The sequence below is a fragment of the Theobroma cacao genome, chromosome 9, assembly GCF_000208745.1.
Source record: "Theobroma cacao cultivar B97-61/B2 chromosome 9, Criollo_cocoa_genome_V2, whole genome shotgun sequence".
Classification (NCBI taxonomy): Eukaryota; Viridiplantae; Streptophyta; class Magnoliopsida; order Malvales; family Malvaceae; genus Theobroma; species Theobroma cacao.
The window spans coordinates 5,731,482-5,756,875 of NC_030858.1; the positions used below are offsets into that span (position 1 = coordinate 5,731,482).

Genomic DNA, 25,394 nt, shown 5'->3' on the forward strand with positions numbered 1-25,394 from the left:
TAATTTTCTACCACATGCTACCTTTTTAGTAACGCGCATCATTTTGTATCATGTGCTACCTTCTTTATAGCTCATTGCATTTTGTGTTGCATGCTACCTTCTTTGTAGCTCGCATCACTTTGTGCTGCGTGTTACCTTCTTTGTAACTCGTATCACTTTCTACTGCGTGTTACCTTCTTTGTAACTCGCATCACTTTGTGCCGCATGTTACCTTCTTTGTAGCTCACATCACTTTGTGCCGCATGCTACTTTTTTTATAGCTTACAACACTTTATGTCACATGCTACCTTCTTTGTATCTTGCATCACTTTATACAGCGTGTTATCTTTTTTGTCGCACACTTCACTTAGTGACGCGTGCCACCTTTCTAACTTGCGTCACTTTGTGCTACGTGTTACCTTTTTTGTAGCTCGTCGCACTTTATGTCATGTGCTACCCTCTTTGTAGCTCGTCTCACTTTGTGTCATGTGTTACATTCTTTGTAGCTCACCACACTTTGTGCCGCGTGTTACCTTATTTGTGGCTTAGAGCACTTTGTGCCGCGTGCAACTTTCTTTCTAGCTCGTAACACTTTGTGTTATGTGATACCTTATTTGTAGTTCGCTTCATTTTGTGCCATGTGATACATTTTTTATAGTTTGCATCACTTTATGCCACGTGCTACCTTCTTTGTAACACACATCACTTTATGTCGCGTGGTACTTTCTTTGTATCTCGCAACGCTTTGTGTCGCGTGCTACTTTCTGTGTAGCAAGTGTTACTTTGTGTCGCGTGTTACTTTTTTTGTAATTCGCATCACCTTGGGCCACGTGCTACTTTCTTTGTAACACGCATCACTTTCTATCGTGTGTTACCTTCTTTATAACTCGCATTACTTTGTACCCCGTGTTACCTTTTTTATAACCCTGTCGCACTTTGTGTTGCATGTTACCTTCTTTGTATCTCACTATACTTTGTGCCACATGATACCTTTTTTATAGCTCACATCACTTGATGTCAGCGTGCTACCTTCTTCGTAGCACGCATCACTTTGATGCTAAGTGTTTAGCTTAGTTGTGCATTATTCTTTCCAACGGACTTTACCAAATGTTGTTCATGTGATCATTTTGTTTTACTGTTAGCTGATGGAAATTTTTTACGTTCCATCTTTAGGTTTTAATGGTTTTCTATAATCCTCTTGTTAGATAAATCTTTTCTAGGGTTTTTGTAGGATAAAAAGAAATACACATGAAAATTAAAGCAAAGATTACTACAAATGCATGTCTTTACTCAACATCTCATTATTTCTCAAAGCATGAATCAAAATTTTCCTTTGTTCTTTTCTGTTGAATGAATGAATCTTAAAATTCATGTTTCTTCTTTTCATGCGTAACTCAAGAATTTGAAAATAAGCTGTTTGCTTTGCACAGGACATGGAGCTTTTAATTCTTGCTAGTAGATGTTTATTTTCTCTAGGTATAATGATGAACTGTCCAAATAGAAATGCGATTATATATTATAGTCCTATTAAGCACAAATTTAGATCATTTGAATAAATTTTATGTTCTACTATATTCGACCTTCCCTTGATACCTGCATTCACAAATTGACAATGTTCTGATTAATTATTAGCTCAGGAAATTTCATTTAAACCAAGAAAATATTCATAGTATAATATAGGATCGAAAAACATATTGTTACTTTCGCAAACAAATTGGGAGTAGCCCTTTTCTGGCCTGCCTGATACTAACAATGAGTATATCATCAGTGTAGGCAGCCATTTAATTACTTGCACAAAATGATCGTATAATCAATGGTCCAATAAATATGAAGGTATGTGTTGAAGAACAGCTTCAATATCTACAGCTTTAAGTCATCAGCATCTCCAAACTCCTTGGTGCCGAAAAAATCAAGCTACTCTCTGGACAGTGATCCACAAATTCTCATCAGTTTATGAACACCGATTTACATGAATTTACAAACTGCACGTGCATGTTATCCCTTCTTATTAACTGCTTCCGGCATATAATCCCTGGTTGCACCCCTAGAACACTTGCATGAGCGAGATACATAGAGGAAGAATCGTATTTCTTCAACACCATTTGGCTTCTAGTTTTAGCAGTAGATGATCCATTTTGGTCACTCGTAGTTACTCCAGGTACCTGCAAAACATTCGAATAACAAGCACTAAGGTTTTGTCTCTTATAAATCTTCTCCAAACTCTCTGCTGGTATCTCATCTATATTATTTGATGCAACGCCTCGATCTATATTTTTCACAATTCTTCTTGCTTCACTTAATAAACCAATGGCACGCCAAGCATCTGCAACAAGCTGCATGGTGTTCCTGTCAGGAGTGATACCCTTCTCGTCCATAATCTGCAAGAGTTCTTCAGCTTTCCTTGGCTGTTTTGCTTCCCCATATCCCCATATCAAAGTCTCATAAGTAGTCAAATTCGGGGAAACACCGATTTCACACATTTTCTCATAAACTCTGGCTGCATGGTCCATTTTTCCAGCAGTGCACCACCCACTGATGATGGTTGTGAAGATTACAACATTTGGATGCACACCAAATTTACTCATCAAATCGAGGAGTGATTCAGCCTCTCCTGGCTCTCCAGCACGAACATAGCCTTTCGCCAGTATGCTAAATGCATGGGCGTCAGGTTCTATACCAGCCTGCACCATGTCATCAAAGATCTCCTGGCATTTCTCCATCAGCCCTGCAGAGCTCCATGCATTCATGATTGTGCTAAATGTTATAACATCTGGTTTGACCCCAAATTCTTCCATCAGCGTCAGTGCCTGTTGAATTTAAGCTTATGGTAAGCAATTTATTACAAGAAATATAATGAATTGGTGCTTTCAAATGCTATACAACTGGGTAAAGGAACCAAGTGAAATCTGTGTTTACATTTTCTCAACTGGAAAATGATGTTGTTATTGGGTTATTGGGGCAGAATAAAGCTTTTGTACTCTACCTAGTAATACGCTTATCATTAGGCAAAGCATAGAAAAGGAACATGAAAGTAAAGCAGAAACTTGCAATACTTTGAGCTAACAATGGCAGATTAAAGATTCTATTCTTCATTTTCCTTTAATTACACAATCTCAGCACAGGAACAACCTAAAATCATCCAATTTAAAAGGACTATAACATGGTTGTCTAAAGAGTAAGCTTCACAACTTGAATCTCTCTAGAGAAGGAAAAGTTCAAATCCAGAACTAACAGTTCAGGGTAAATTGCACCAAACATGCATGACTTTTGTTCAATATTTTATTTTCATATGTGACTTTTAAAACTTAATTTTTAAATCTGTAATTTTTTTAAAATGTTCCAAATTCATCCATTTGTCAAACACCATTAAAACCCGACAGAATTTGCCATCTCAGCTCCATGTGGCACAAATCATAGGTAGGCCTGGACACTTTGGATGTCCATGTGTCAAAAAAATATTTGGCTTTTTGAGCTGGTATCTATGCCACGATGGCATATTCTATCGATTTTTAACAGTGGGTTGACAGAATGGATGGACTTGAAACATATTTACAAAGTCAAGAATCTAAAATTTTAGTTCTAAAGGTCATACATGAAAATGAAATATTCGTATAAAGGTCGCGAATGATTTGCATTTTACTCAACAATTCATAACAGAAAGTTTGGCCATTTATTATCCTTGAGATTTCCAGAAGCCCTTTAAACTTAGCACATGGAGAAATGCCTAGTGCATGATTCCAACATGTAGCATTTTAGCTCTTTGAACATGTTATAATTCTACTGGATGAAGGAGAATAATTTTTGAGGAAAAAAAAAAACATCCTAGCATCAAAGTTGAAACTCACCTCATCAACACCATCGGTATCTGTAACATCTAGAAACCCTTTTATCAGAGAGTTGAAAACAACAAGGTTCGGCTGCACTCCTAGCTCCTTCATCCTGTACACAAACCTCAAAGCTTCTGTCATATTACCTTCTTTAGAATATCCAGTCACAATGATACCACAAGTACGCTCATTAGGAGCCACTTTGTTGTTTTGCATCTCAAAAACCATCTGTTCAGCCCTGTAAGTCTCCCCAGTCTGAGCATAGGCTCTTGCTATTGTATTATAAGTGACAACATCAGGATGCATACCAGATGCCACCATTCTGTACACCACATTCCATGCTTCTTGTATGTTCTTTTTGTTGCACCAGGCTCTGATTAGAATATTATATGTCCTATCATTTGGTTGCACATTTTCATCCTGCAGCATTGTCTCCAGTAATTTTGAAGATTCTTCAGCCTTACCAATATTTCCATATCCTTTAATAAGAGTATTAAAAGTACTGGTTGTGGGCTTACATCCACTCTTCTTCATTTTCTGAAAGATTTTCATGGCTTCTTTGACATTTCCAGATTCAGAAAAGGCATTGATCATAGCATTGAAGAGAATTGAATCAGGCTTCATACCACTCTCTTCCACTTTGGAGATAAGTGAAATAATGGCCTTGTAATGTTTCTGGCGGGTTAATGCAGCTACAAGAGTTGTGTAGGTCACAAGAGTTGGCTTGTGTCCTTCTTCAGTTAAGCTGTTGAAAATAGAATGAGCTTCTTGAGGCTTCCCCTTCTCAATCAGAATATTCATGAGTTTCGTTCTTGCATGAACAGTCCGACAACCATTGTTTCCCAAGCAACCGATGCATTTGGATTTAACTTCAGAGTCTGCAGAAGGTGTAACTGAATTGGACTGATCCTTCTCATCTACATGTGACAACTGTGATGTTCAAAACAATCATAATTTGATCATTACTGTGTATGTGCTCATTTATTTAGGTAGACATACAACATAAAAGCACTGAACTCTAGAAAATCTTTTATCAAATTAAGTAGCACCATTCTTGTGTTTATTATGATGTACTTTGATGCAGTTAAGAGAAAGGTACATGCAGCAGATTAAACAATAAATTAAACTAGTAAAAATTTAAATTATCAGATGTCATAACTTGTAATAAATGAGTTAATCAGTTCTGCAGCTATGAACTGATTATTAAGCAGCTGAAGAACCATTTTACATACTAAGTCAGTGTTAAGTACTCAGCTCAGTGAAACAGAGTTGCTTAGGGAACTGTGATTAGCAATGACTTCTAATCTCAACAACAATTTATAACATAAAGCATCAAACGAATTCAAAACAGATCAAGTTAAATGCCTGAGAAGCTGATTCATAAAAAGACAGAACTTTGGTTTCTCATTTTGGTTTCACTTTTCATAGATAACAGCTCTTCTAAGTATAACTTATTAAAACGCACAACTAATGATCTATTAATTATTTGACCAGGACCAAGTTCTTCAGCAAAGATCACTTCCTTACACTTCAATAAGTCTTGTTAAGGCCTCATGAAACGAAATTGAACAATTTCCTAATTATAAAACTTAATCAATTAGAAATACAGAGTAAACCAGTAGGAGCAACAATACCACAACTGCTGATGCTTTAACTGGCTTCTTGCTCATGATTGTTCTCTCCTGATGTTTTCCCATGGCAATGGACCTTCGGTTAGTCACACTATTTAAAGTTTCTTCTATGCTTTCCAATGTCTAATAAACCACCTTCTGCTGTTTGTTGGGTTGAAAATAATCACTTCCATGCCATATATGGAGGTCAGGAACCTGTTTTCCAACTCAGATTCCAGTGCTTAAGGGTTACACCAAGAGAACCTGTCCTAAATAGAATCTGAGAGGAATGCAGCAAAATCAACAAGGTTTTAATCAGAAAAATAAGTGAAGCAATCATTACTTTGCACAGGTAGGTTTTCCCAATGGCATCAAAAGGAAACTGTAAGAATAGATCCACAGGAGAAGGTTCTTAAATCAGCCCAACTTAGAACATATAAGTGAATTTTAAATGTAGCAAGAGAACATTAGATTCCAGAATGTCACATATAGTATCGAATAAGTCCGTTAGTTTTCTACTTGAAATCAGTTTTCTGTATCTGCACCCCTTTAAACCACCGTTAGCTTCCTTGCAATGCCAAGAACTAAAGATTTTGGCAATTGTTTATATTCCATCTTACACAACCTACTTGTACAGCCATGCTTACAAACGAATTCTATGCTTCTCATAGTTTACAAGATTTTACTGATCAGCAAACTAAAACCCAGTTATCTACACATCCCAATGAACAAAAAAGAAAAAGAGAAAGAACAATGGTAGGAGGCATTTGACAAATACAAAACCACAAAAATGCTATACATCAAAATTTAAAACTTCATCATAATTCCGCCAAGCCAGCCCAGGTAATGTTATATCATCCAATTCCAATTAAAACCAATTACAGAGACATATGACGACTTAGTTGAAAACACCCAATTCAACATTCTATTCCACAATAATTCATGTTGAGGCATGAAATAGCAGCAGATGTCAGTCCACTAACCACCATCTCACTTACAAAAAATCCCAATCAACATATTTCAATTATCATATGCTAATAATAAGTCAATATAAACAGACCACAAGTAATGTTTCTAATGATCAAGATCAGACCCTGGAACTAACTTACAGCCTTTTATATTCTATGTTGAAGCAAATGTATACATATAATAAGAACCCAGAAATCGAGAACATTTGAAGAAGTTCTGGTCATACCTCTAGAGGCCGGAAGCTGCAGAGCGTGGAAGGGGAAATGGGCTTTGCATGGTTAGAGTCGAGAGGTTGTAACATGCCAGTGAGCAATGCTGCTGAAGTAGAACACAAGTGTGTTGGAATGTAGCGGGCGTGGCGCTTGTGTTATGACATCCAATAGAGATTCTTATCCACAAAATATTATCACAAATAGATTCGTGGATAATTTTTTGAGGCTGTCAAAATTGTGTTGCCTCAAGCACCAGTACACTATTTGTGGGAGCAGCTGCTGCCACGGCACCAATTTATATACATGAAAGTATTTTTTTTTTCTGTTCAAAAATGAGAGCCCACGTGGACAAAAGTAAAGCTATAAATATTTATTAACATGTATTTTAATTCTAAGATTTTTGTTGAAAAAAATTAATTTACTATATAAAATAATATCTACATTTAATATATTAAATATTATCATATTAGTAGCTAATTATTGAATTTAATATAATATTAACATCTTAAGTAATGTCTATAAAATAATCATTAATAAAATATTTAAGTTTTTGTATAAATTTTAATTATATTTCGTGATTATAATTTAAAATTTTATTCTAAAATTCTCAACCTGAAATCTTACTTTGGATAATATAAGATTTATGAGATATAAATTAAAATTTTGCATAATGTAATATAACAATCCTTGCGTATCAAATAGAAAAATATAAATAATTGCCTTTTAAAATTTAGAGTATTTGGAAGTATATAGTGCAGCTGATACGTACATAAACAATACTATTATGCAGGTGCGCAATATGTTATTCTTGGTGGCTGGTGTAGTTCTTATCTCTTGGATTAAAAGTCAAAATACTTAACTACATAATTCAATTTGTTTTCCTCTTTCTTTAGTTTTCATCAAACAAACCTTAAGAGTTGACTGCAACTCGTTAAATTGTTTAAATAATTTTGTCTGTAATATCTAAGGTTGAGATCTTGAGTCAGGTCACTGTTTTAAATGTATATAAATATATATGTATTATAATATTTATATAATGATTTAAATCAAATATTATTAATAATTTGCTTTTAAGTTTTTGAGAGTTATGTAATTTAAATTTAAAAAATTATTGGATTAGTGGTGTTTGAATATGACTCATTACATATATTTTATCACTTATTTTAATTTTTAAAAAAAGATATTGCTCAAAAGCTATATAATATAATTTAGTACCATTTTATACCAATACAAATAGTAATACTACTGTATTTAGACAAATATAAATAAATTTAATAGTAATTATAGTCTCGTAAGAGAACTTAATAATTATCGATAAAAATAAATACTAATAATTAAGAGAGCTAATGATTACGAGTACCAACCACTCCCAAGTCTTACTAGCCCGAACCGATAAAAGCTACTACTAAATTTGGGGAACATTTTTTTTTTATTAAAAGGGGATTTGTTAGTTAATCATAATAATTGTCAAACTTCTGGTGTTTTGAATAGATATAATAACAAATATTTTCTTCATTTCGTCCTAGTAGCCGGCAGCCAAATAAGATGATGAGTCATGGAGATAGGCATGGGCTGACCTCCTCCTGGCAAGGTGGTCATCAATAGGACATGGGTTCCAAATTTCTCTCATAGCCTCCCCTTTCCTCTCTCCACCCCCATTCGTTGCTTCTTCACCTTCTCTTCTTTTTTTTTTCTCATAAAATGTTGAGGATGTGGAAATGGTATCAGAGCTGCTTATCTCTTCATCCTGTGAAAACACAAGTTATCAGCTCAGGTTTCCTTTGGGGCTTCGGGGATATTGCTGCTCAATACATCACCCATTCCACCGCAAAGAAACGCCTCCAATACAAGGTAAGCACCTTTTTCCCTTTTTCCAATCCCCAGAATACCCCTTTTTATCAATCTTATATTTTCATATTGTTTTTTTTTAAGAACTTCTATGCCCATTCTTCACCTATCTGAGCCATTGGGTATCTGTGTTGCTGTCATATCATTTGAAAGTTCCTTTTCTTTTTTTAAAAAAAGGTTACCTGCAAGCTTTGTTTTTTATGTTGGTGTCTCGTAGGTTCTTGCAATCTTCATCGATGGTTTTTATTTGGGATATTCCATTTTTATCCACAGGGCTAGCATTGCTACTTCTAACTATCCTTGATTCTTCTATATGCGCTTATCCATAGCCTGTCGGTGATTGAATGTTATTGGTTGGTGATGTTCAAGGAATTTATAAAGGTTTCATTTTTAAGTGTTCATGTAAATTGTATCCAAAAAAACATATGGTCATATGAATTAAATTTGATGATGGCTTCTATTTCCAATGAGGCCATTATTGGAAAAATGTTTGGCATTGCAAGAACAGATATGATAGGCGCCGGTTTTGTAACAGACTTATATTTGTGTCTTGTGATAATGGTTTCCATGTTTTCTGGTCTAAATTCTGAATGACTAATGTGGTCAATCTAGGTCCATAAGACATTCCGATGTGCTACAAGGGTTCACTTGATAGAAAGAGCTTTTAAGGAAAGCCTGCTCACTGTGTTCTTCTCCCTTTGCTGTTGTGGTTTAAACTGTTTACCCCTTTTCTAATCTTGAAAGATGCATGTGTGTCTTTGTTAGCATCAATGCATGCCCATAGTTTATGGTCACAATGGCTTCGATGACATTATGGTGTACAATTCTTGGTAGTCAAAAAATTGTTAATAACTAGTGAATTAAGTTTTGAGTTGCTTCTGCTTTATTTTCTTGTTTATACTCTCGTTTACATCTAGCCCTTGGATAAAATGAAGTGAAAAATCTTAGATGAATAATAATGCCAGTAGCATGAATCTGTAAATCTTGTGTGGTTGTGATTGGATAACTTGTTCCCATATAATTGTTTATTAGAGTTGATTGATCTTATTGTTTCATGCATTTTATATATTAGCACCAGTTTCCTCAAGTTTCACAGCAAGAATAACAAAACTTGCCGATACATTTACTTAATTGAACTGTAGAAATCATTTCCAAATCATGAATTTGTTGGTTAGGCAGTTGGTCCTTTTAAGAGTTTGCTTTTGGTTGGTCTTATGCTTTCTGGTTGATATTAATCCTTGGTTTATTCATAATCGAATGCCATATTTCCTATATCCCTTACTCACTATTTTAGTGTTTATTGTGCATGTAAGATTTTTCAGTGTGACAAAGGTGTCACCTAAAGGAAATAGAACTACTCAGTGCATAGTTTATTCTATTTTCTTTTCACAGTTTGAGCTAAACTCTTTTGTATGGCATGGTTAATGTCATGATATCAAAGAATAACATTTTCATGTTGAACATTAACTAGTTGTATCAAATGGACATATGTTCTATATTATGTTTTTGTACCCGTTGTCTAATGTTTTGTTGGTTAGAACCATAATTGGATGTTAGATATACAATTTCTATTGATCAGCTTTAGTGGTTGCTGAAGTTGAGTTCTGGATAGATGAGCTCCTCTTACGTTAGTAAGACAATAATTGGTGTATTGTTTAGCAGGATGAAGAGCAAGAATTTAAAGTCAATTGGAAACGGGTAGCTATCACAAGTATGTTTGGATTTGGCTTCGTTGGACCAGTTGGACACTTTTGGTACATTTTGCTTCCTTGTTCCTTTCCTGTGAGTGTTTTAGCATTTCTGTTTATCTGCTACACTATACTCTTTAATAGAGCACTGTCTTAAATTAGATTGAGGTTTGTGCTCAGAGAAAAAAAAATGAAATCTACCTTAGAAGGTAGTTCTTGGAGTTGGGAGAGCATTTGACAGTTAGTGAGAAATTTTGTTTTAATATGTACAAATAATGAATCAATTTATCTGATTTACAGATAATTGTGAGTTAACCTTCTTCATGCATCCAGGATATTCAAGGTTTTTACTGAGGCTAAAGAATAGGTAGGAACAAGAAAATTTTGTGTCTTGAAATTCCAAACACTGGTGCCTTGAATACATATGAAAAGAGCTTGCAGAATTCTTCTTAGTTCTTTCAGATTAATAGCACAAATATGAAGAAGACTGGAAGGAAAATTGTAAATGAGAACTTAGAACTAGCTTTTGAAATGAAATTAGGGAAACACAATTATGTCTAAAATTGTCAGTGGTAAGTATCCCTTGAATTGAGTATGCTGGATGCCGTTCATAAGTTGACCTGGCAACTGCTCAGAACCTGCCCTTGCTTCATGTAGGTATGAAGGCTTGGACAAATTTATAAAGATGAGGCTTCATCTACGCCCAAAGTCAGCAAGGTTTGTTGCTACAAAAGTTGCAATGGATGGCCTTATCTTTGGCCCCTTTGACTTGTTTGTATTTTTCACTTATATGGGGTTCTCCACCGGCAAAAGTGTTGCCCAAGTGAAGGAAGATGTTATGAGGGATTTCCTCCCAGCCTTGATTTTGGAGGGTGGTGTATGGCCAATTGTTCAGGTTGCAAATTTCCGTTATGTTCGTGTGAGATACCAACTCCTTTATGTTAATATCTTCTGCTTGTTAGACAGTGCCTTTTTGTCATGGATTGAGCAACAGAAGGATGCTCCCTGGAAGCAGCGTTTTTCTTCTTTTACCTCATTGAAGGAACGAGGAGGCCAAGGCAGATTGTGATACTTCTCCTACATTTGTATTTTTTTTTTTTTACTCTTACTGATCATATTTCCAATTGTACAACGGAATAATTCATATACTGTTGAAAGAATTAACGAACATCCCCAAAATGCCAACTGGGGTTTTTGATGTTGGGTTATGGGGAGTGATTGAATTGTTTTAAGCTTTCATAAATGTCCAATCAATCTTCACTCAAATGGAATGAACTCACAGAAACCCTATTCTTCATTCTGTATAAATTGACTACGGCTAACATCTACTGGTAAAATATGGGTGATGCCTGTTGAGCTGCATGGACGGGTGTATTGAGCTTCAGGTCCAGTGGCGTGCCAACAAGATAAGCCAGAAAGGACACCAGTAAATCTGACAAAAATAAAAAGTATTATTAACACTTTGGTAATGCTGTACATTTAAAAGAATGGCTCTGCTGCTAAAATATAGAAGGAAAATGATGTTACAACCATAAAAAGAAACAAATGAATTATAAAGAGAAGGGATAAATGAGAGGCCTAAGGAGAGCTTTGTAGTTACATTTTCAACTTTAGTTTACCACATAAAATGTGATGTATACCCAGCATTTCTCCAAGCTTTTTCAGGGGGAAAATAGCATTCCTCCAAGTATCCCAGGCATGTATAAAATCAAGACCTGATAAACTGAAATTAAGAAGACTAAAGAAAGGAACTGTGTCCCCCTCCAAGCGGTACTCTTGGCTTGAATACGGCAGATGTCATCAAGAAAGGGCAATGGTTAAAGCCAATGCTCTGAAAGAGAAGAAACAAAATTGTTAGGGAGAAGAAAGATTCTAATAAACTCCCCACCTATCTAAAAGAAATGAAGGAATCATACACATGATGAAGCTGTTTACTGTCAAGAATGCCTTCCAAGATAATATAGCAGAAAAGATTAGGGAAAAGAGTGCATGACCTAATTGTTTTAATAATTTGCTTCAAAGAAAATTTGAATGTGCTCAATAAAATGAATTTGCATAAGATATCAAAGAAATCAGAGTGGTTTCAATGAGATGCTACACTTGTAACTAACAGGAAGAATTTAACATACTGGGATGCCAAGTAGCTGTCCATCATGATTGACCAGGACCGGAATGCTTCTTCTTGCTGCAGCAGGGACAGATTTCAGTGATTTGAGAGCTACTTTTGCAGATAACCTTGAATAATCTGAGCATATTTTTGTCTTCTTGGTTAACGGATTTGCTTCTATAGAGAAAGGAAGTTTTGTCGCTTCAAAATTATCTGAACTTGGCCACTTCAACAACTCGGCAAGATAGAGCCAATCAGCATCAATCATGGGACGAATCTTGGCTACCATGTCATGCCTCTTTATACAACAGCAATGACTGTGCTGACTTTCCCTTCCCAAATATGAGAGACAATAAGCTTCTCTGGGAAAAACATTCCAAGAAATTTCTTTGCTTACTTTCCATGAGATAATGAACCGGTTCATGAAGAAGCATGTTTGCCCATGGAGAAGTGGTTCACTCAGAAATGCAGCAACATGTTCAGCTTCCTGCTTTGCCTTACATTCAGACACAAGTTCATCAGTTTTAGACTTGAAACGTTTGACTTCCGCCTTTTGCAATAAAATAGAGTTTCTATAGGTTGACTCACTGACAATATCTAGTCTCTGGGCTTCATCTAGAACTGACGCAGACCCCATGTTCAAAAACTGCACTTTGGATGCATTAGGGACCAAGTTAATAGAATATGATTTTCCATTTGCTATAATTTGTTCCAACTCATTTGAAAAACAATGCTTCTGCTCTTCACTAGAGTGTGCTTGAAATAATTCTGCCTTTGAAGGCAGAGGACCATGAACAGAGCAGCATATCAGAGCTTTGGTACCCTTAGACCCAGGAGCTGGACAAATGTAGCAACCAGCAGCAGTAAGGGAGGTCTGCACAAATTTTCAAAAGCAAAAATCAAGAAATTTGCACTTGCAACAGAGAACAAAAGTAAATAATTGCACAAGAAATGCAAATACAACTTTAGTGAAAGTAATGTACCTTGCATGGGATGGTACGAATGTATTGCAACAGCAATTTTGAAGTACTACCTCTAATTGGCCTCTGCCTTTGTGAAATATACTGACATGTTACAACAAATGAAAATTAATAGAAGCATTCCAGATTCCCTCATAAAAATTAGAGATATTCTAAATGGTTTAGTACCTGTAAAACCAATGCGATGAATTTAGACAGGCATATGTCCTCAATTTTTGATGGATCAAGTGCCTCTAAATCGATAACTGCATAACCCTGCTGCAAAAGTAATCCATCATAATGAATTCACTTGCAGTAATATACTAAAGTCAAATTAAAGTAAGGAATAATGGACAACAAAAATCTCCCAAACATCAAAAGAATGCTTACTTCCATTATTGTGACAGTCTGATTTATCAAATTGTTACAAATTTGATCAACATAGGTGCGTGTTTTACGACAGGCAGAAATAACTGCTTGTAGTTCAGACTTAAAGATACCTGGAAAAGAGAGTAGTTATTTCAAAATTTGAAGCCTAAAGTATAATTCTTTTCTAGTAACAGTATGAATAAACAATGTATTAATACAAAATTTCAAATGAGATCTCATATGACCTCAAGCTTTGGCAACTCAGCAGCAAGATCAGTAAGGGAAAACCATCATATATGACAGAAAGTTATAATTTTAAGCAACATGATTGTCATGCACGACAACAGTATCCATATAACCAAAATGGTAACATCTATCACTACTCACAAGATGACAAATTTCCCAGTGACATCCGAATCCTATTCCGAGCAAATAATGAACTTCGATTTGTTGGATCCTCAACCCAATCATGGTTACTCCCTTGACATATCTATCAAAAAGAGTAAAAAAAAAGATCAATTTAGAGCTTATAAAAATACTAGTAAAAGAGAACATTAAAACAGCAATAACAGAACTGAATTGTCGCAGTTTATCCAAAAAAAAAAAAAAAAAAGAACTGAATTGTTGCGAAGGCAACAATCAATCACACTGAATTCTTTGCACTAACCTTGTACATGTCTTCTTTTGAAAAATCCAGAAGTGGCCGCACTAGAAGAATGCTATGACATTTCCAATCTTTGTTACTAAAATATGTATGTGAAGAGAACACTTGAGATGTGAATGCCATGCCAGCAAGTCCAAGGACCCCACTATCACGAGATGATCTAAGAATGAATAACTCAGCCTACATTGTGGATAAAAAATTACCATTTTTAGAATCCCATCTGTGCATTCATGTTTTAATCATGCAGTGAGAAACCAAAAACAGTTTAATTGTTTCTTTTCAGTTTAAACAAATTGAGTATGGAACTTTTGCTTTCAATAAAACCAAATAACTAAAGACTTAATGCAACTTTTGCAATCTTGTATACATGCAAAGATATGCAAACTGTATGAAGCACATTAATATTGGTAAAAACCTGGTCATCTGCATGATGTGCAACAAGTAAAACACTGATCTGGTTTTGCATACAAACATCCTGAAATATTTTATACCTGAAATTCAAGCACAATTAATGGAAAACAAAAGATTCAAATTAAATGATTATCCTTGTCAAATTGAACCACAAATATAAAGCATAATTACAAAAAAAAAAAAGAAGAATGAAATAAAAAAAAAAGGAAGTGCTTAATAGCTCTACCAGCAGGCCAGCAAGCAATTTCAACAAACTTTAAAAGGGGAAATAACAACCTCATGTCACGAGCAGCTTCTTGCAAATGACCTTGTTTTGGCTTGCCATTTGACCAATCACAACGGGCAATCTCAAATCTGATTCCTACACCAAACTCATGTTAGCCATCCAAGGATAAGTTACAAACTCAACATGTACTGATAAACTAAAACATACCAATTTCTGCAACCCGATGTCCCACTAAACTTGCTTCATCTTTGCTCTCTGGACGTAGCCCATGATCAACAATTATTGCCAAGAGACCATCAATGCAATTTCCACTCTTGTCACTGCCATATAGGCCTTCAGTTTTCCAATTAGCTGCTAGAACACACAAAGCCATGCTATCCGGTCCCCCAGATACTCCTAAAGCTAAAAAAAAAGGCAAAAAAGCAAAAATCAATCTTTACTAATTTGAATAACCAACTTATTTAAGAAAAAATCTTAAAACCAATATGAAAAATAGCAGTATCTGGTAAAAGCCCATTGTTCTCAGGCCTCCTAATGTGTTTTCTCGAGAAACAAACAGAAAACCAACAAAGGGAAGAGCAAAAAGAAGCTAACCGATGTGGTTGTGGGGTTTGAGGCCGGCCATGGCCATTCGCCTGGAGAAAGCTTCGTTGTACTTGGCCATATCTACTACGGTTGACGGTTGGGAGCTAACACAGTGGCAAAAGACGCGCGTTGAAGGAAGATTTTGATGTTCATAGTAAAGGTGATGATAGTGGGGCTTGAACCGGAATTTGCGATTTGGGAGTGAGAATGAAAGCTTGGCTATGGTTCTGGTTTGTGAGCAAAGGAGTAGGCCTCGCGCCATTTACTGGGTTCAAGCAGTGCGGCGTGCACTGCTGGTATTCTTTGCCTAGAATTTCCGGGTCAGCCTCTTACTGAAAATCCAAAAGAGAGTATTTAAGCTTGAACCCAAGAAGCAATTACAATCCTCAAACCCCAACCACTGTCCCCCCCCCCCTCCCTCCCTGTGGAATATACAGTCGGATACAACACTGTTATGCAAGTGAAGACGATGCCTCTCATATTCTTATCACTTGAAATGATTTAAATTGTTCGACTTTAGTTTGGGTGAATACTCAAGTTTATTCATTTTTCAGTTACTCAAATATGAATTTAGAGTCTATTTCAGCTTTATGATAAAATAATTTATATAAATTTTAATTTTGATTAAAATTATTATAAAATATATTCAATAAATATTTTTTTTATTAATTATAAATTTTTTTTATTCACAATCAGAAAAAATTTAATTTACTTTTTTAATTTATTTACAATTAATTTTTAAAAATATAATAGATGAGGGTGATTTGTAGAGAGCGAAAAGAAAGAGATCCATAAAGAGAGAAAGATATTTTTTGATAAGGTAATATTATAGAAGAGGATACTTTTTGAAGAAAAAAAACTCTCTTTAAGTTAATTTGGTTAATAAAAAATTAAGAAAAAGTTTGAAGTTTTTTTGAAAATTTTTTTAGATTTTGTTTTTAAAAATTTTGTTTGATTCAATTTTTGTTTTTAAGTGGTAAATAAATAGAAAAAAATCAAATAAAACAAACACTTAATTAAATTAAAATATTTTATTATGTGTTTATTATATAATTTATAAATTCAACTAAAATTTAAGTATGTTGATTTTATCAAATAAAATAAAAAGATAAAATATTTTTTCATAAAAAATAAAATAACTATTTTGTAATTTTATTTATAAAATAAACTTTTTATTTTAATATTATTTTAATAATTGATTGACAAAAAGAGTTTCAAAACAATAAAAAATAAGTGATAAAATTACAAAGATATCTTTTGTAAAAATTTAGAATTTATTTTAATCAAAAGACAAAAATATTCAACGAATAAGTGATAGAATTAAATTATCTTTTACTATAATTCAATAATATTATCATTAAAATAGCAAAATACTCTTTATTATAATTTAATAACATTTTAAGGTAGATTTAAAAAAAACATTTTAAGGTCAAAAGACGAAAATACCTTTATTTAACCCCTAATAATATTTTCATCAAAAGAAAAAAATAACTAGCATTGTAATTAAATAATATTATTAACAAAATACAAAAATAACCTTCATTATAATTTTGATAATATTTATGAAAAAGATAAAAATACCCTTTATTTAAACAAAAAATACCTTTTATTATACTTTAATAATATTTTATACTAACAAACAAAAATATCACTTATTATAATCAACAGATAATTTGTATTAAAAAACAAAAATACTCTTTATTATAATTAAATAATATTTTTCATGATTTATATCTCGTATCCAATCACTTCCTATGCATATTTAAATAATTGTAAATGGTAGAGATTGCTTTACAATTTTGCAACGGGTAATTAATGCACTGATAACGTGAAATGTCGTTACGTCCCTGAATATGAGCACCACTGTTTCGCTCTTCCTGTTATAAAGACACATCTGGCTGCTAATAAAACCAAACCACATAAATCACTTAACCTAACCTAAAAGAACCCATTAATCCAATAATTTAAGTACCATATAAACCTAAATTACCCTGGAATTACAGAAAAGCAAGACAGGAATACTTTAATCTAAATAACTACAACTACTACTACAACTATTAGAAAATACTTTAATCTAAATTGTCTCAGAAGATGAACAAACCAGCTAACAACAAAGTCTTAGAAGAACAGACCATTCTCTATCTTAGGTTCATATAAACTCTATCATCCAAAAGAACAAAACCATTCTCCATTTTAGATTCCAATAAACTTTCTCACCCATCGAAGTTAATAAACCTTCTCACCAATCCAAGTCTGCGGCTAGGCTGAAGACTGAAAAACAGAAGCATTTGAACTGGACGATCAGCAAATTTGATGCCTGCAATATCCCTTTCATCCTCTGTAAACCTTCAATCTCACCTAATGCAGCATGTAACTCTTGAAACCTTTGATGCAGGATCACTTCAGTCCCAAAAGCCTAGATCAATTGCATTCCAACCTCGCTTATTTTCTCACACAATAGCATGGCAGCATTCATAATTGCTTCATCAATTGAAGTCGATTCACCCACGACATTGATCCTTCTCTTCTTATAAGATCTAACTCTTGACCTACGACTCTGTAAAGCACAAATGTATGCCAACAAAAGCCAAAACCAACAAACAACAGTACACATCTCCAACCACACTGTCAAAACAACTACAATCTTTTTTTTCCTTGCAAAACTTCTACTCTAACTCAAATGACCCACGGCTGCAAAAAATTAAATTTCCAAATCCATGTTCAAAATTGCTATCAAGGGTAGCATAATTATCATACCAATGGCGGTTAAAGATAACATACAAAAAACGTATGACATAGGAATGCTTGTCAGACAACTAAATCCACAACATATTTGACAGAACATAATCTGGAACACAGCTAATTTAACAGCTACAACTAGGGAAACGTTAGTTCAATAAAATTTTATCTGTTCCCTTTGGCTTATCAGGTGTGCTTTTTGGAAAGTTCATTACAATAAAATGACTATTAGAAATGCTTTTAAAAGTTTCTGTTCTTTTAATTCAGTGGTATTTTGGTTTGCGATAACAAATAACCACATGAAAATTCAATAACACAAAATACTACCCACAGTGATAACCACAGTTGCTGCCCTGATTAATCCCACTGATAACCTGTCCAGCAAAATTAGACATGCATTGACAACTCGCAAGATTCCTGAACTAGTTTTAACGAAATTTTACTAAATTTGGTTTTCGAAAATGTTGGCAAGATTTTGATGAAGAGTATCGTGGTCCTTCATAACTATATATGAAATCCGGGGACCTACCAATTCAGGAACTGAAGAAAAGAGAAGTGAGGAGACTCCCAAAGACGCACAATCAGCCGGAGTTCCTGAAAAATGCAAGCAAACACCCTGAAATGTTAAAAGGTCAGGTGAGAAAAACAAGATAGTGGAGAAGTGCTCACCGGTAGATAAGGAGATGGAAAAATGAAATATGAGCGGACGGTGGCATAAGGCGGTGGAGGATCTTGGATGATAATAATGTTTTGAATAAATATGTCATAAATGTTTTGAATATCATAAATACATGTAAACTTATTAAATTTTAATTTAAGTTTTGAATTTCAACTTAAATTCGAAACTGAATTATAAGTTTCTTGTTTTTGGATGATAATAATTGAGTTGAATTAATTTAAAATTCAATTACTTCAATATTATTTTATCTGGTTATGAGTAAAAAAGAGAAGAAAAGGTAAAGTTTGAATTTTTCTTTTTTTTTGTTTTTTTTTTCGTATCCTGTAATTTAAGTGAGGTGGCTTGATTGATTGGAATAATCCAGTTCACAGCCATGGAATTGGGAATTTGGGGTTTGATTTCTGCCTGATAATTTACGCCACGTCACTTTAATTCGCCGCATAAAATTACATTTTTAGCCCACGTGTCTCACATTCACGTGGCAGTCACCGTAATAAGTGATTGACAAGTGAGGTGAAAAAGATCTTTTTGTCCTCCATTTTCAGATTGCGAGGTTGTCGGAAGCGGAAAATGCAAGTGAAGTTGGAGTTAGACGGAACAGAAGGAAGAAGCCTCTTCCTCTTTCTTTTCTCTCTAATCCGATGAGGGAACTTTCCCGCCAAAGCAATCAAGTGTTAACGGCCCATCATGATCACAATTCAATCTTCGTTTCCTCTCAAATCCTCCCTATTCATTCTTCTTCTCTCCCTCTCTCTTCTCCATTTCAAACTCTCTTCCGACCCCACCGTTAACCAATCCCTAACCCTAACCCAAAACAGAACCCAACCCCAACCCCAAACCACAACCACCCGTAACAACTACATAATCCGGTTCACCGTCTACAAACCGGCGTCCGATCACCGTTCGTACTTAGAATCCAGCCTCCGATCCGACGGCTGGGAATGGATCGAGAGGCGCAACCCGGCCTCCAAGTTCCCGACCGATTTCGGGTTGGTTTCGATTAAGGATTCGGTAAAAGAAGCATTGATCGGCAAAATTGAGAGGCTGGGATTAGTTAAAGATGTGAACGTTGATTTGAGCTATAACAGGGGGTTGCTTGGTGCTGCTTTTGAGAATGGGAAAAAACGACCCGGAAAGATTTTTACTTCGATGTCGTTTAGTGAAGAGAAAAATTGCCACGATTCGGGTTTAAGTAATTCTTCAATTAATTGGAGTCGCCATCTTTTGATGCAGGTAAAATTTACTTTGTTTAAATAAGCTTAAAGTTAAAATTTGTTTTGTTATTTGTCCAAAAAAATAAAATTTCTTTTTGAGAAGTTAAATGGGAAAGTTATGGACTTATTTATATTGTTGTTGAATTTTTGGCTGCAGAGGTCTCAAGTTACTTCCTTGTTTGGAGCGGATGCTCTTTGGGGAAAAGGGTATACTGGTGCTAAAGTCAAAATGGCTATTTTTGATACTGGAATACGCGCTAATCACCCACATTTTCGAAACATTAAGGTATATTACTAGTGGGAAAATGGGGTTCTTGGAACTTCTGTTTTATGTAAATTTAATTTCTTATTGACAGTGTCTCTTGTTTTGCCAAATATGGCTCAATGGGGAGCTTTGATATTGACCCTTGCAAGCGAATTTTTCAGGAGCGTACTAATTGGACCAATGAGGATACTTTAAATGATAATCTTGGACATGGGACATTTGTGGCCGGTGTTATTGCTGGTGAAGATGCAGAGTGTCTTGGTTTTGCACCAGATACTGAAATTTATGCATTTCGTGTCTTTACTGATGCACAGGTAACGCATGTTGGTATTAGAAAATTTCTTTACTGTGTTGGAAGTCGCCCCCTAGCCTATGCAGTCATACCTCGTCTTGTTCTTTATTTCATTCTGTATTTTATCTGCTCATCTATTTGAAAATTCCTAGCATGCATTACAAAAATATTAAGCTCTTTTAAACTGTTCATTACTGGAACTAAAAGATATTCTAGCTGAGAAATGAATAGGCAAGCTGACAGCAGACCTGTATCCATCAACCCTGAGATTTCTTTTCTCACATTGGATTTTTTTGGGGGGACAAAATTTAACATTTGATTCATTCTATAAAATTTGGCTGGATTATGAGAATTTTGTCCTCAGCTTATTGCAGGTATCGTATACTTCCTGGTTCCTTGATGCTTTCAACTATGCTATTGCAACCAACATGGATGTGCTAAACTTGAGCATAGGTGGACCTGATTACTTGGATCTCCCATTTGTAGAGAAGGTAGGACTCCCATGGCCTGTGGATTTATTGGGGCTTAGGTGTCAACTATCATTTAATCTTTTGGTTTTAAAAAATGGAAAGTTGTGATAAAATGTTGGTATTAGTCTGCTCTGCTTCCATCTCACTATTTTTGGATGTTCTTGATGTTGTCCCTAATTTTGGTTTTTTTAGCACTTAGAAATGCTTCAATCGTAATGTCTCATTGCTTTATAAAAGCTGTTGAATTTCTGCAAGCTTTACGACTGTATTGAATGCATTTACTTGCCTCCTTCAAGCTTCTTGGATCTCTTTTCAATTCCATGAACCGTGTCATGATCATTCAAATTTAATGAGATGACTTTCTCTTCTAATATTTTCATTTTGAAGAAGATTGCTTGTCTTTTTTGGACATATATTTCCAAAGTGGGAAGGATCAGCTAGTGAGGTTACCCACTTTGGAGGTAAACCTTCCAATATTTGTGTGCAGATATACTTTCACATACCATTTTTTATTTAAAAAGAAGAAGATATCATGTGCTAAATCCTCTTTGGTTAATCTTTGCTGCTTTATGGTTCTCCAGGTTTGGGAAATCACAGCTAATAATATTATTATGGTATCAGCCATTGGAAATGATGGGCCACTTTATGGCACTTTAAACAATCCAGCAGACCAAAGTGATGTTATTGGTGTTGGTGGCATTGATTATAGTGATCACATAGCCTCATTTTCCTCACGTGGCATGAGTACTTGGGAGATTCCTCATGGGTAGCATATCTTTCTATTTATGATATTAATTTATATAGATTATTTTCATCGTGCTTAGTTTTGAATCAATAAAGACATCACTACTACGTTTGTCGTTTTCCTTTTTTCTCCATTTTGACCAACTACGTACATTATTTATTGAATCTTTCATTTTATTCAGTAAGTCTTCTAGCCCACAATCTTTTTCATGTTAAGAAGAACAAAAAGGAAGCCTGCCTCTCCTGGCTCCTGACTTGATTTATTTTGCAAGGGCTGTATTTGTATTGATGGAAATATGTTTAATTTTGGAGAACAGCTTCTTATTAGTGTAACCCATCCACTAGAATTTTTTTTTTAAAATGTTTCAAAGTGTAGGTATCACCATACGTAATCTATTCCTTCTTCTCAGTGCTGATCTTATGAAGAATTTCAGTTTTTATACTCATGTTCACTTTGTTTTTTTTTTCTTATTATGATGTTCCTTGTGTATCTCTCTTAACAAGAAAGCTTTTTATGATGCTGATTAATGGTTGAATGTTTGGTTAATTCTCTTTGCAGTTACGGTCGTGTTAAACCAGATGTTGTGGCATATGGACGGGAAATTATGGGATCAAAGATCAGCACTGGGTGTAAAAGCTTATCAGGCACTAGTGTGGCAAGTCCTGTAGTTGCTGGTGTCGTATGTCTGCTTGTCAGTGTCATTCCTGAGAATAAAAGAAAGGAAATTCTGAATCCTGCAAGCATGAAACAAGCACTGGTTGAGGGTGCTGCTAAACTCGCTGGACCTAACATTTATGAACAGGGTGCAGGGAGAGTAGATCTGTAAGCTCAACCAATCCAATGGCTTTTCATTTTTTTAACATTCTGAATTATTTCTTTTATATCTATATAGTATGTTAATCATTGTTGTTTTTGCTATTTGTTTTTCTGACTATCTGCGTCTCCAGTCCCAGTATCAGGAGCTCTGATTATTTTTATTTCCTTGTCAGATTAGAATCATATGAAATCCTGAAGAGCTACCAACCTCGAGCAAGCATCTTCCCTAGTGTTCTTGATTATACAGATTGTCCCTATGCTTGGCCATTTTGTCGTCAACCACTCTATGCAGGTGCCATGCCTGTCATATTTAATGCTACTATTCTGAATGGGATGGGTGTCATTGGCTATGTTCAGAGTCCACCAACATGGCATCCTTCAGATGAGGAAGGGAATCTTCTAAGCATTCACTTTACTTATTCAGAAGTCATCTGGCCTTGGACTGGTTATTTAGCACTGCACATGCAAATAAAGGAAGAAGGTGCACATTTTTCTGGAGTTATTGAGGGCAATGTAACTGTTAGAATATACAGTCCTCCAGCCCAAGGAGAGAGGGCCACTCGAAGTAGTACTTGTGTGCTTCAGTTGAAATTGAATGTGGTTCCAACTCCACAACGATCAAAACGGGTTTTATGGGATCAGTTTCATAGTATTAAATATCCTCCTGGATACATTCCAAGAGATTCATTGGATGTCCGCAATGACATTCTTGATTGGCATGGGGATCACCTACATACAAATTATCACATTATGTTCAACATGTTACGGGATGCTGGCTATTATGTTGAGACGCTTGGCTCTCCTTTTACATGCTTTGAGGCTAACCAATATGGGACACTTTTGCTGGTTGATCTTGAGGATGAATACTTCCAAGAAGAGATTGCAAAGCTCAGGGATGATGTCATTAATACTGGGTTGGGTTTGGCTGTCTTTTCTGAGTGGTATAATGTGGACACAATGGTGAAAATGAGATTTTTTGATGATAACACAAGGAGCTGGTGGACACCAGTAACTGGAGGTGCAAATATTCCAGCATTAAATGATCTTTTGGCCCCATTTGGGATTGCTTTTGGCGATAAGATTCTGAATGGTGATTTTTCTATTGATGGTGAGCAGAGTCGATATGCATCTGGGACAGATATAGTGAGGTTCCCAAGAGGTGGGTATGTACACAGCTTTCCTTTTTTGGATAGCTCAGAGAGTGGGGCCACTCAAAATGTGCTGCTGAATTCTGGGATGACCAAGGTGATTAGACATAAATGTTCTTAATTTCTTTAGGCTCAGGGAGCATCATCCCGCCCCACATACACACACTCCCACGCACAATTAGATTATTTAAGCACACATGATGTTTTCTTCTTTTTAATCATTTATGGTTGGCAAATATTGAAATTTTATGCAATGTATTGACTTATTCAGGCAGACTCCCCTATCCTTGGCCTGTTAGAGGTTGGTGAAGGTCGCATTGCTGTTTATGGAGACTCCAACTGCTTAGACAGCAGCCACATGGTTACTAATTGCTACTGGCTTCTGAGAAAAATATTGGATTTCACTGGTTCAAATATTAAAGATCCAGTGCTTTTCTCAGAGTCCGTTAAGCAAGATATGCCATTGTATGAAGATGACAACAACTTACCGTCTCGAAGAACTGATGTAAATTTCTCCATGTATTCTGCTGTCATGGGAAAGGATTTAATCTGTCAGAGTGACTCTAGATTTGAAGTATGGGGAACGAAAGGATATAATTTACATGTCAGGGGGAGAAACAGAAGATTGCCTGGCTATCATGTTATTGATTTGGGGAGAGGCTTAAATTCAACTGTTGATACTACCAAATCAAGGCGTCCTAAGGTTATGGGGAAAAATAAGGGTGATTCTTTGGGAAACAGGTACCTGGGTCTGCTGTACAGAGATGAGGTAAAAATTAGAAGATTTGGTCTTACTAAATCGTTCTTTTCATAGTATTCTCTGCCATATCTAAAGGCTGATAAACTTGCTTGTTTGCAGCTGGATGTGCCTGAACTAGTTGCTAGTCATTGGCTTGTACCTGCAGTAGTTGCAGTTACAGGTTGGTGAATGTCTTACATATATTCTGAGCTTCAAGTCTTCTTTCATTGTTGGCCTAGTATATTGACGTCTCATCTGCTTTTCAGGCTTTTTACTATTTTTAAGCATTTGGCGGATTCGACAAAAGCGGCGGAGGCGGAGGCGATCTGGCTCGGGTCGGTTGGCCAATCTATAGTTGAGGATAGAATTGTTGAATTAACTTCTCTTTTCACAATTTTACCCCTGTACTGTTGCACATTTGAAAGTTTTGACAGCAGCACCACCACACTGAGTTAAATTTTGGATCCACGTATGTAGATTAGTAGCAAATTTCTTGGTTTATATGCTTGTAATGACACAAATTTACAATTGTAATGAGATCATGGACCTAGAGGGATATACGGGGATTTGCCCAACAGTTTGAAGTTTCGAACAGCTAAGTCATAGCATAGCAAAGAGGAAAATTCGTGTTCATATCCAAGTTGATGGGCCTCACTTCTACATTGCTACAATTCGTTTGTGTTGCCGTCAATTACAATATCAATTTTTGAGGGGTGAGCCAAAAATGGGGATATTTCCTACACTTGTCCGATTAAGAGATTTGTGCTTGTTTATGATTCATATTTTTCACTTAATTTATACGGGAGAACGAAGAGAAAGATCCTACTGGTCTA

At 35.3% G+C, this 25,394-nt stretch overlaps 4 protein-coding genes and 1 long non-coding RNA gene across 8 annotated transcripts; 2 read left to right on the plus strand and 3 right to left on the minus strand.

Annotated features, from left to right (window-relative positions):
- On the minus strand, positions 1,601–6,742 carry LOC18588589 (pentatricopeptide repeat-containing protein At5g21222). Its single transcript, XM_007013093.2, has 4 exons — positions 6,612–6,742; positions 5,441–5,696; positions 3,825–4,736; positions 1,601–2,786 (listed from the first exon to the last, which is right to left on the minus strand). Exons 2-4 carry the CDS (start codon positions 5,501–5,503, stop codon positions 1,926–1,928), a joined length of 1,836 nt encoding a protein of 611 aa, XP_007013155.2. The 5' UTR covers positions 5,504–5,696; positions 6,612–6,742; the 3' UTR covers positions 1,601–1,925.
- LOC18588590 (PXMP2/4 family protein 2) lies at positions 8,085–11,331 on the plus strand. Of its 2 annotated transcripts, none has more exons than XM_018128117.1 (3): positions 8,085–8,448; positions 10,105–10,199; positions 10,791–11,331. In XM_018128117.1, exons 1-3 carry the CDS (start codon positions 8,299–8,301, stop codon positions 11,200–11,202), a joined length of 657 nt encoding a protein of 218 aa, XP_017983606.1. In that variant the 5' UTR covers positions 8,085–8,298; the 3' UTR covers positions 11,203–11,331. The 2 variants fall into 2 exon arrangements, with proteins under 2 accessions (XP_017983606.1, XP_007013158.2); XM_007013096.2 differs by having other exon boundaries at positions 8,086–8,448; positions 10,108–10,199.
- On the minus strand, positions 11,222–15,868 carry LOC18588591. 3 transcript variants are annotated; one of them, XM_018128116.1, is made up of 13 exons: positions 15,464–15,868; positions 15,077–15,271; positions 14,920–15,004; positions 14,648–14,723; positions 14,236–14,412; positions 13,956–14,058; positions 13,590–13,699; positions 13,389–13,478; positions 13,224–13,304; positions 12,833–13,114; positions 12,263–12,736; positions 11,734–11,964; positions 11,222–11,565 (listed from the first exon to the last, which is right to left on the minus strand). In XM_018128116.1, exons 1-12 carry the CDS (start codon positions 15,714–15,716, stop codon positions 11,872–11,874), a joined length of 2,019 nt encoding a protein of 672 aa, XP_017983605.1. In that variant the 5' UTR covers positions 15,717–15,868; the 3' UTR covers positions 11,222–11,565; positions 11,734–11,871. The 3 variants fall into 3 exon arrangements, with proteins under 3 accessions (XP_017983605.1, XP_017983604.1, XP_017983603.1); XM_018128115.1 differs by having other exon boundaries at positions 12,263–13,114; positions 13,389–13,475; XM_018128114.1 differs by lacking the exon at positions 11,222–11,565 and having other exon boundaries at positions 11,872–11,964; positions 12,263–13,114.
- Positions 17,267–19,041, minus strand: LOC108663196. Its single transcript, XR_001929209.1, has 3 exons — positions 18,863–19,041; positions 18,723–18,787; positions 17,267–18,145 (listed from the first exon to the last, which is right to left on the minus strand). It is a non-coding gene; the product is annotated as an uncharacterized LOC108663196 (long non-coding RNA).
- Positions 19,405–25,252, plus strand: LOC18588592 (subtilisin-like protease SBT6.1). Its single transcript, XM_007013101.2, has 10 exons — positions 19,405–20,105; positions 20,244–20,372; positions 20,513–20,665; positions 21,018–21,134; positions 21,695–21,879; positions 22,417–22,680; positions 22,848–23,919; positions 24,094–24,591; positions 24,682–24,742; positions 24,828–25,252. The coding sequence occupies exons 1-10, from the start codon at positions 19,560–19,562 to the stop codon at positions 24,914–24,916; spliced, it is 3,114 nt and encodes a 1,037-aa protein (XP_007013163.1). The 5' UTR covers positions 19,405–19,559; the 3' UTR covers positions 24,917–25,252.

Excerpts from the sequence above, each read along its gene's own strand:
- LOC18588589 (XM_007013093.2), bottom strand. The coding sequence starts at position 5,503 with ATGGGAAAACATCAGGAGAGAACAATCATGAGCAAGAAGCCAGTTAAA. Across the intron at positions 4,737-5,440 it reads TTAAAGCATCAGCAGTTGTG|TTGTCACATGTAGATGAGAA; the intron begins GTATTGTTGCTC and ends TGAACATCACAG. Across the intron at positions 2,787-3,824 it reads ATACCGATGGTGTTGATGAG|GCACTGACGCTGATGGAAGA; the intron begins GTGAGTTTCAAC and ends TAAATTCAACAG.
- LOC18588592 (XM_007013101.2), top strand. The coding sequence starts at position 19,560 with ATGATCACAATTCAATCTTCGTTTCCTCTCAAATCCTCCCTATTCATT. Across the intron at positions 20,106-20,243 it reads GTCGCCATCTTTTGATGCAG|AGGTCTCAAGTTACTTCCTT; the intron begins GTAAAATTTACT and ends TTTTGGCTGCAG. Across the intron at positions 20,666-21,017 it reads GTGTCTTTACTGATGCACAG|GTATCGTATACTTCCTGGTT; the intron begins GTAACGCATGTT and ends AGCTTATTGCAG.
- LOC18588590 (XM_018128117.1), top strand. The coding sequence starts at position 8,299 with ATGTTGAGGATGTGGAAATGGTATCAGAGCTGCTTATCTCTTCATCCT. Across the intron at positions 8,449-10,104 it reads AGAAACGCCTCCAATACAAG|CAGGATGAAGAGCAAGAATT; the intron begins GTAAGCACCTTT and ends TGTATTGTTTAG. Across the intron at positions 10,200-10,790 it reads GGACCAGTTGGACACTTTTG|GTATGAAGGCTTGGACAAAT; the intron begins GTACATTTTGCT and ends TGCTTCATGTAG.
- LOC18588591 (XM_018128114.1), bottom strand. The coding sequence starts at position 15,716 with ATGGCGCGAGGCCTACTCCTTTGCTCACAAACCAGAACCATAGCCAAG. Across the intron at positions 14,724-14,919 it reads GAAGCTGCTCGTGACATGAG|GTATAAAATATTTCAGGATG; the intron begins GTTGTTATTTCC and ends CTTGAATTTCAG. Across the intron at positions 14,059-14,235 it reads CAAAAGAAGACATGTACAAG|ATATGTCAAGGGAGTAACCA; the intron begins GTTAGTGCAAAG and ends TCTTTTTGATAG.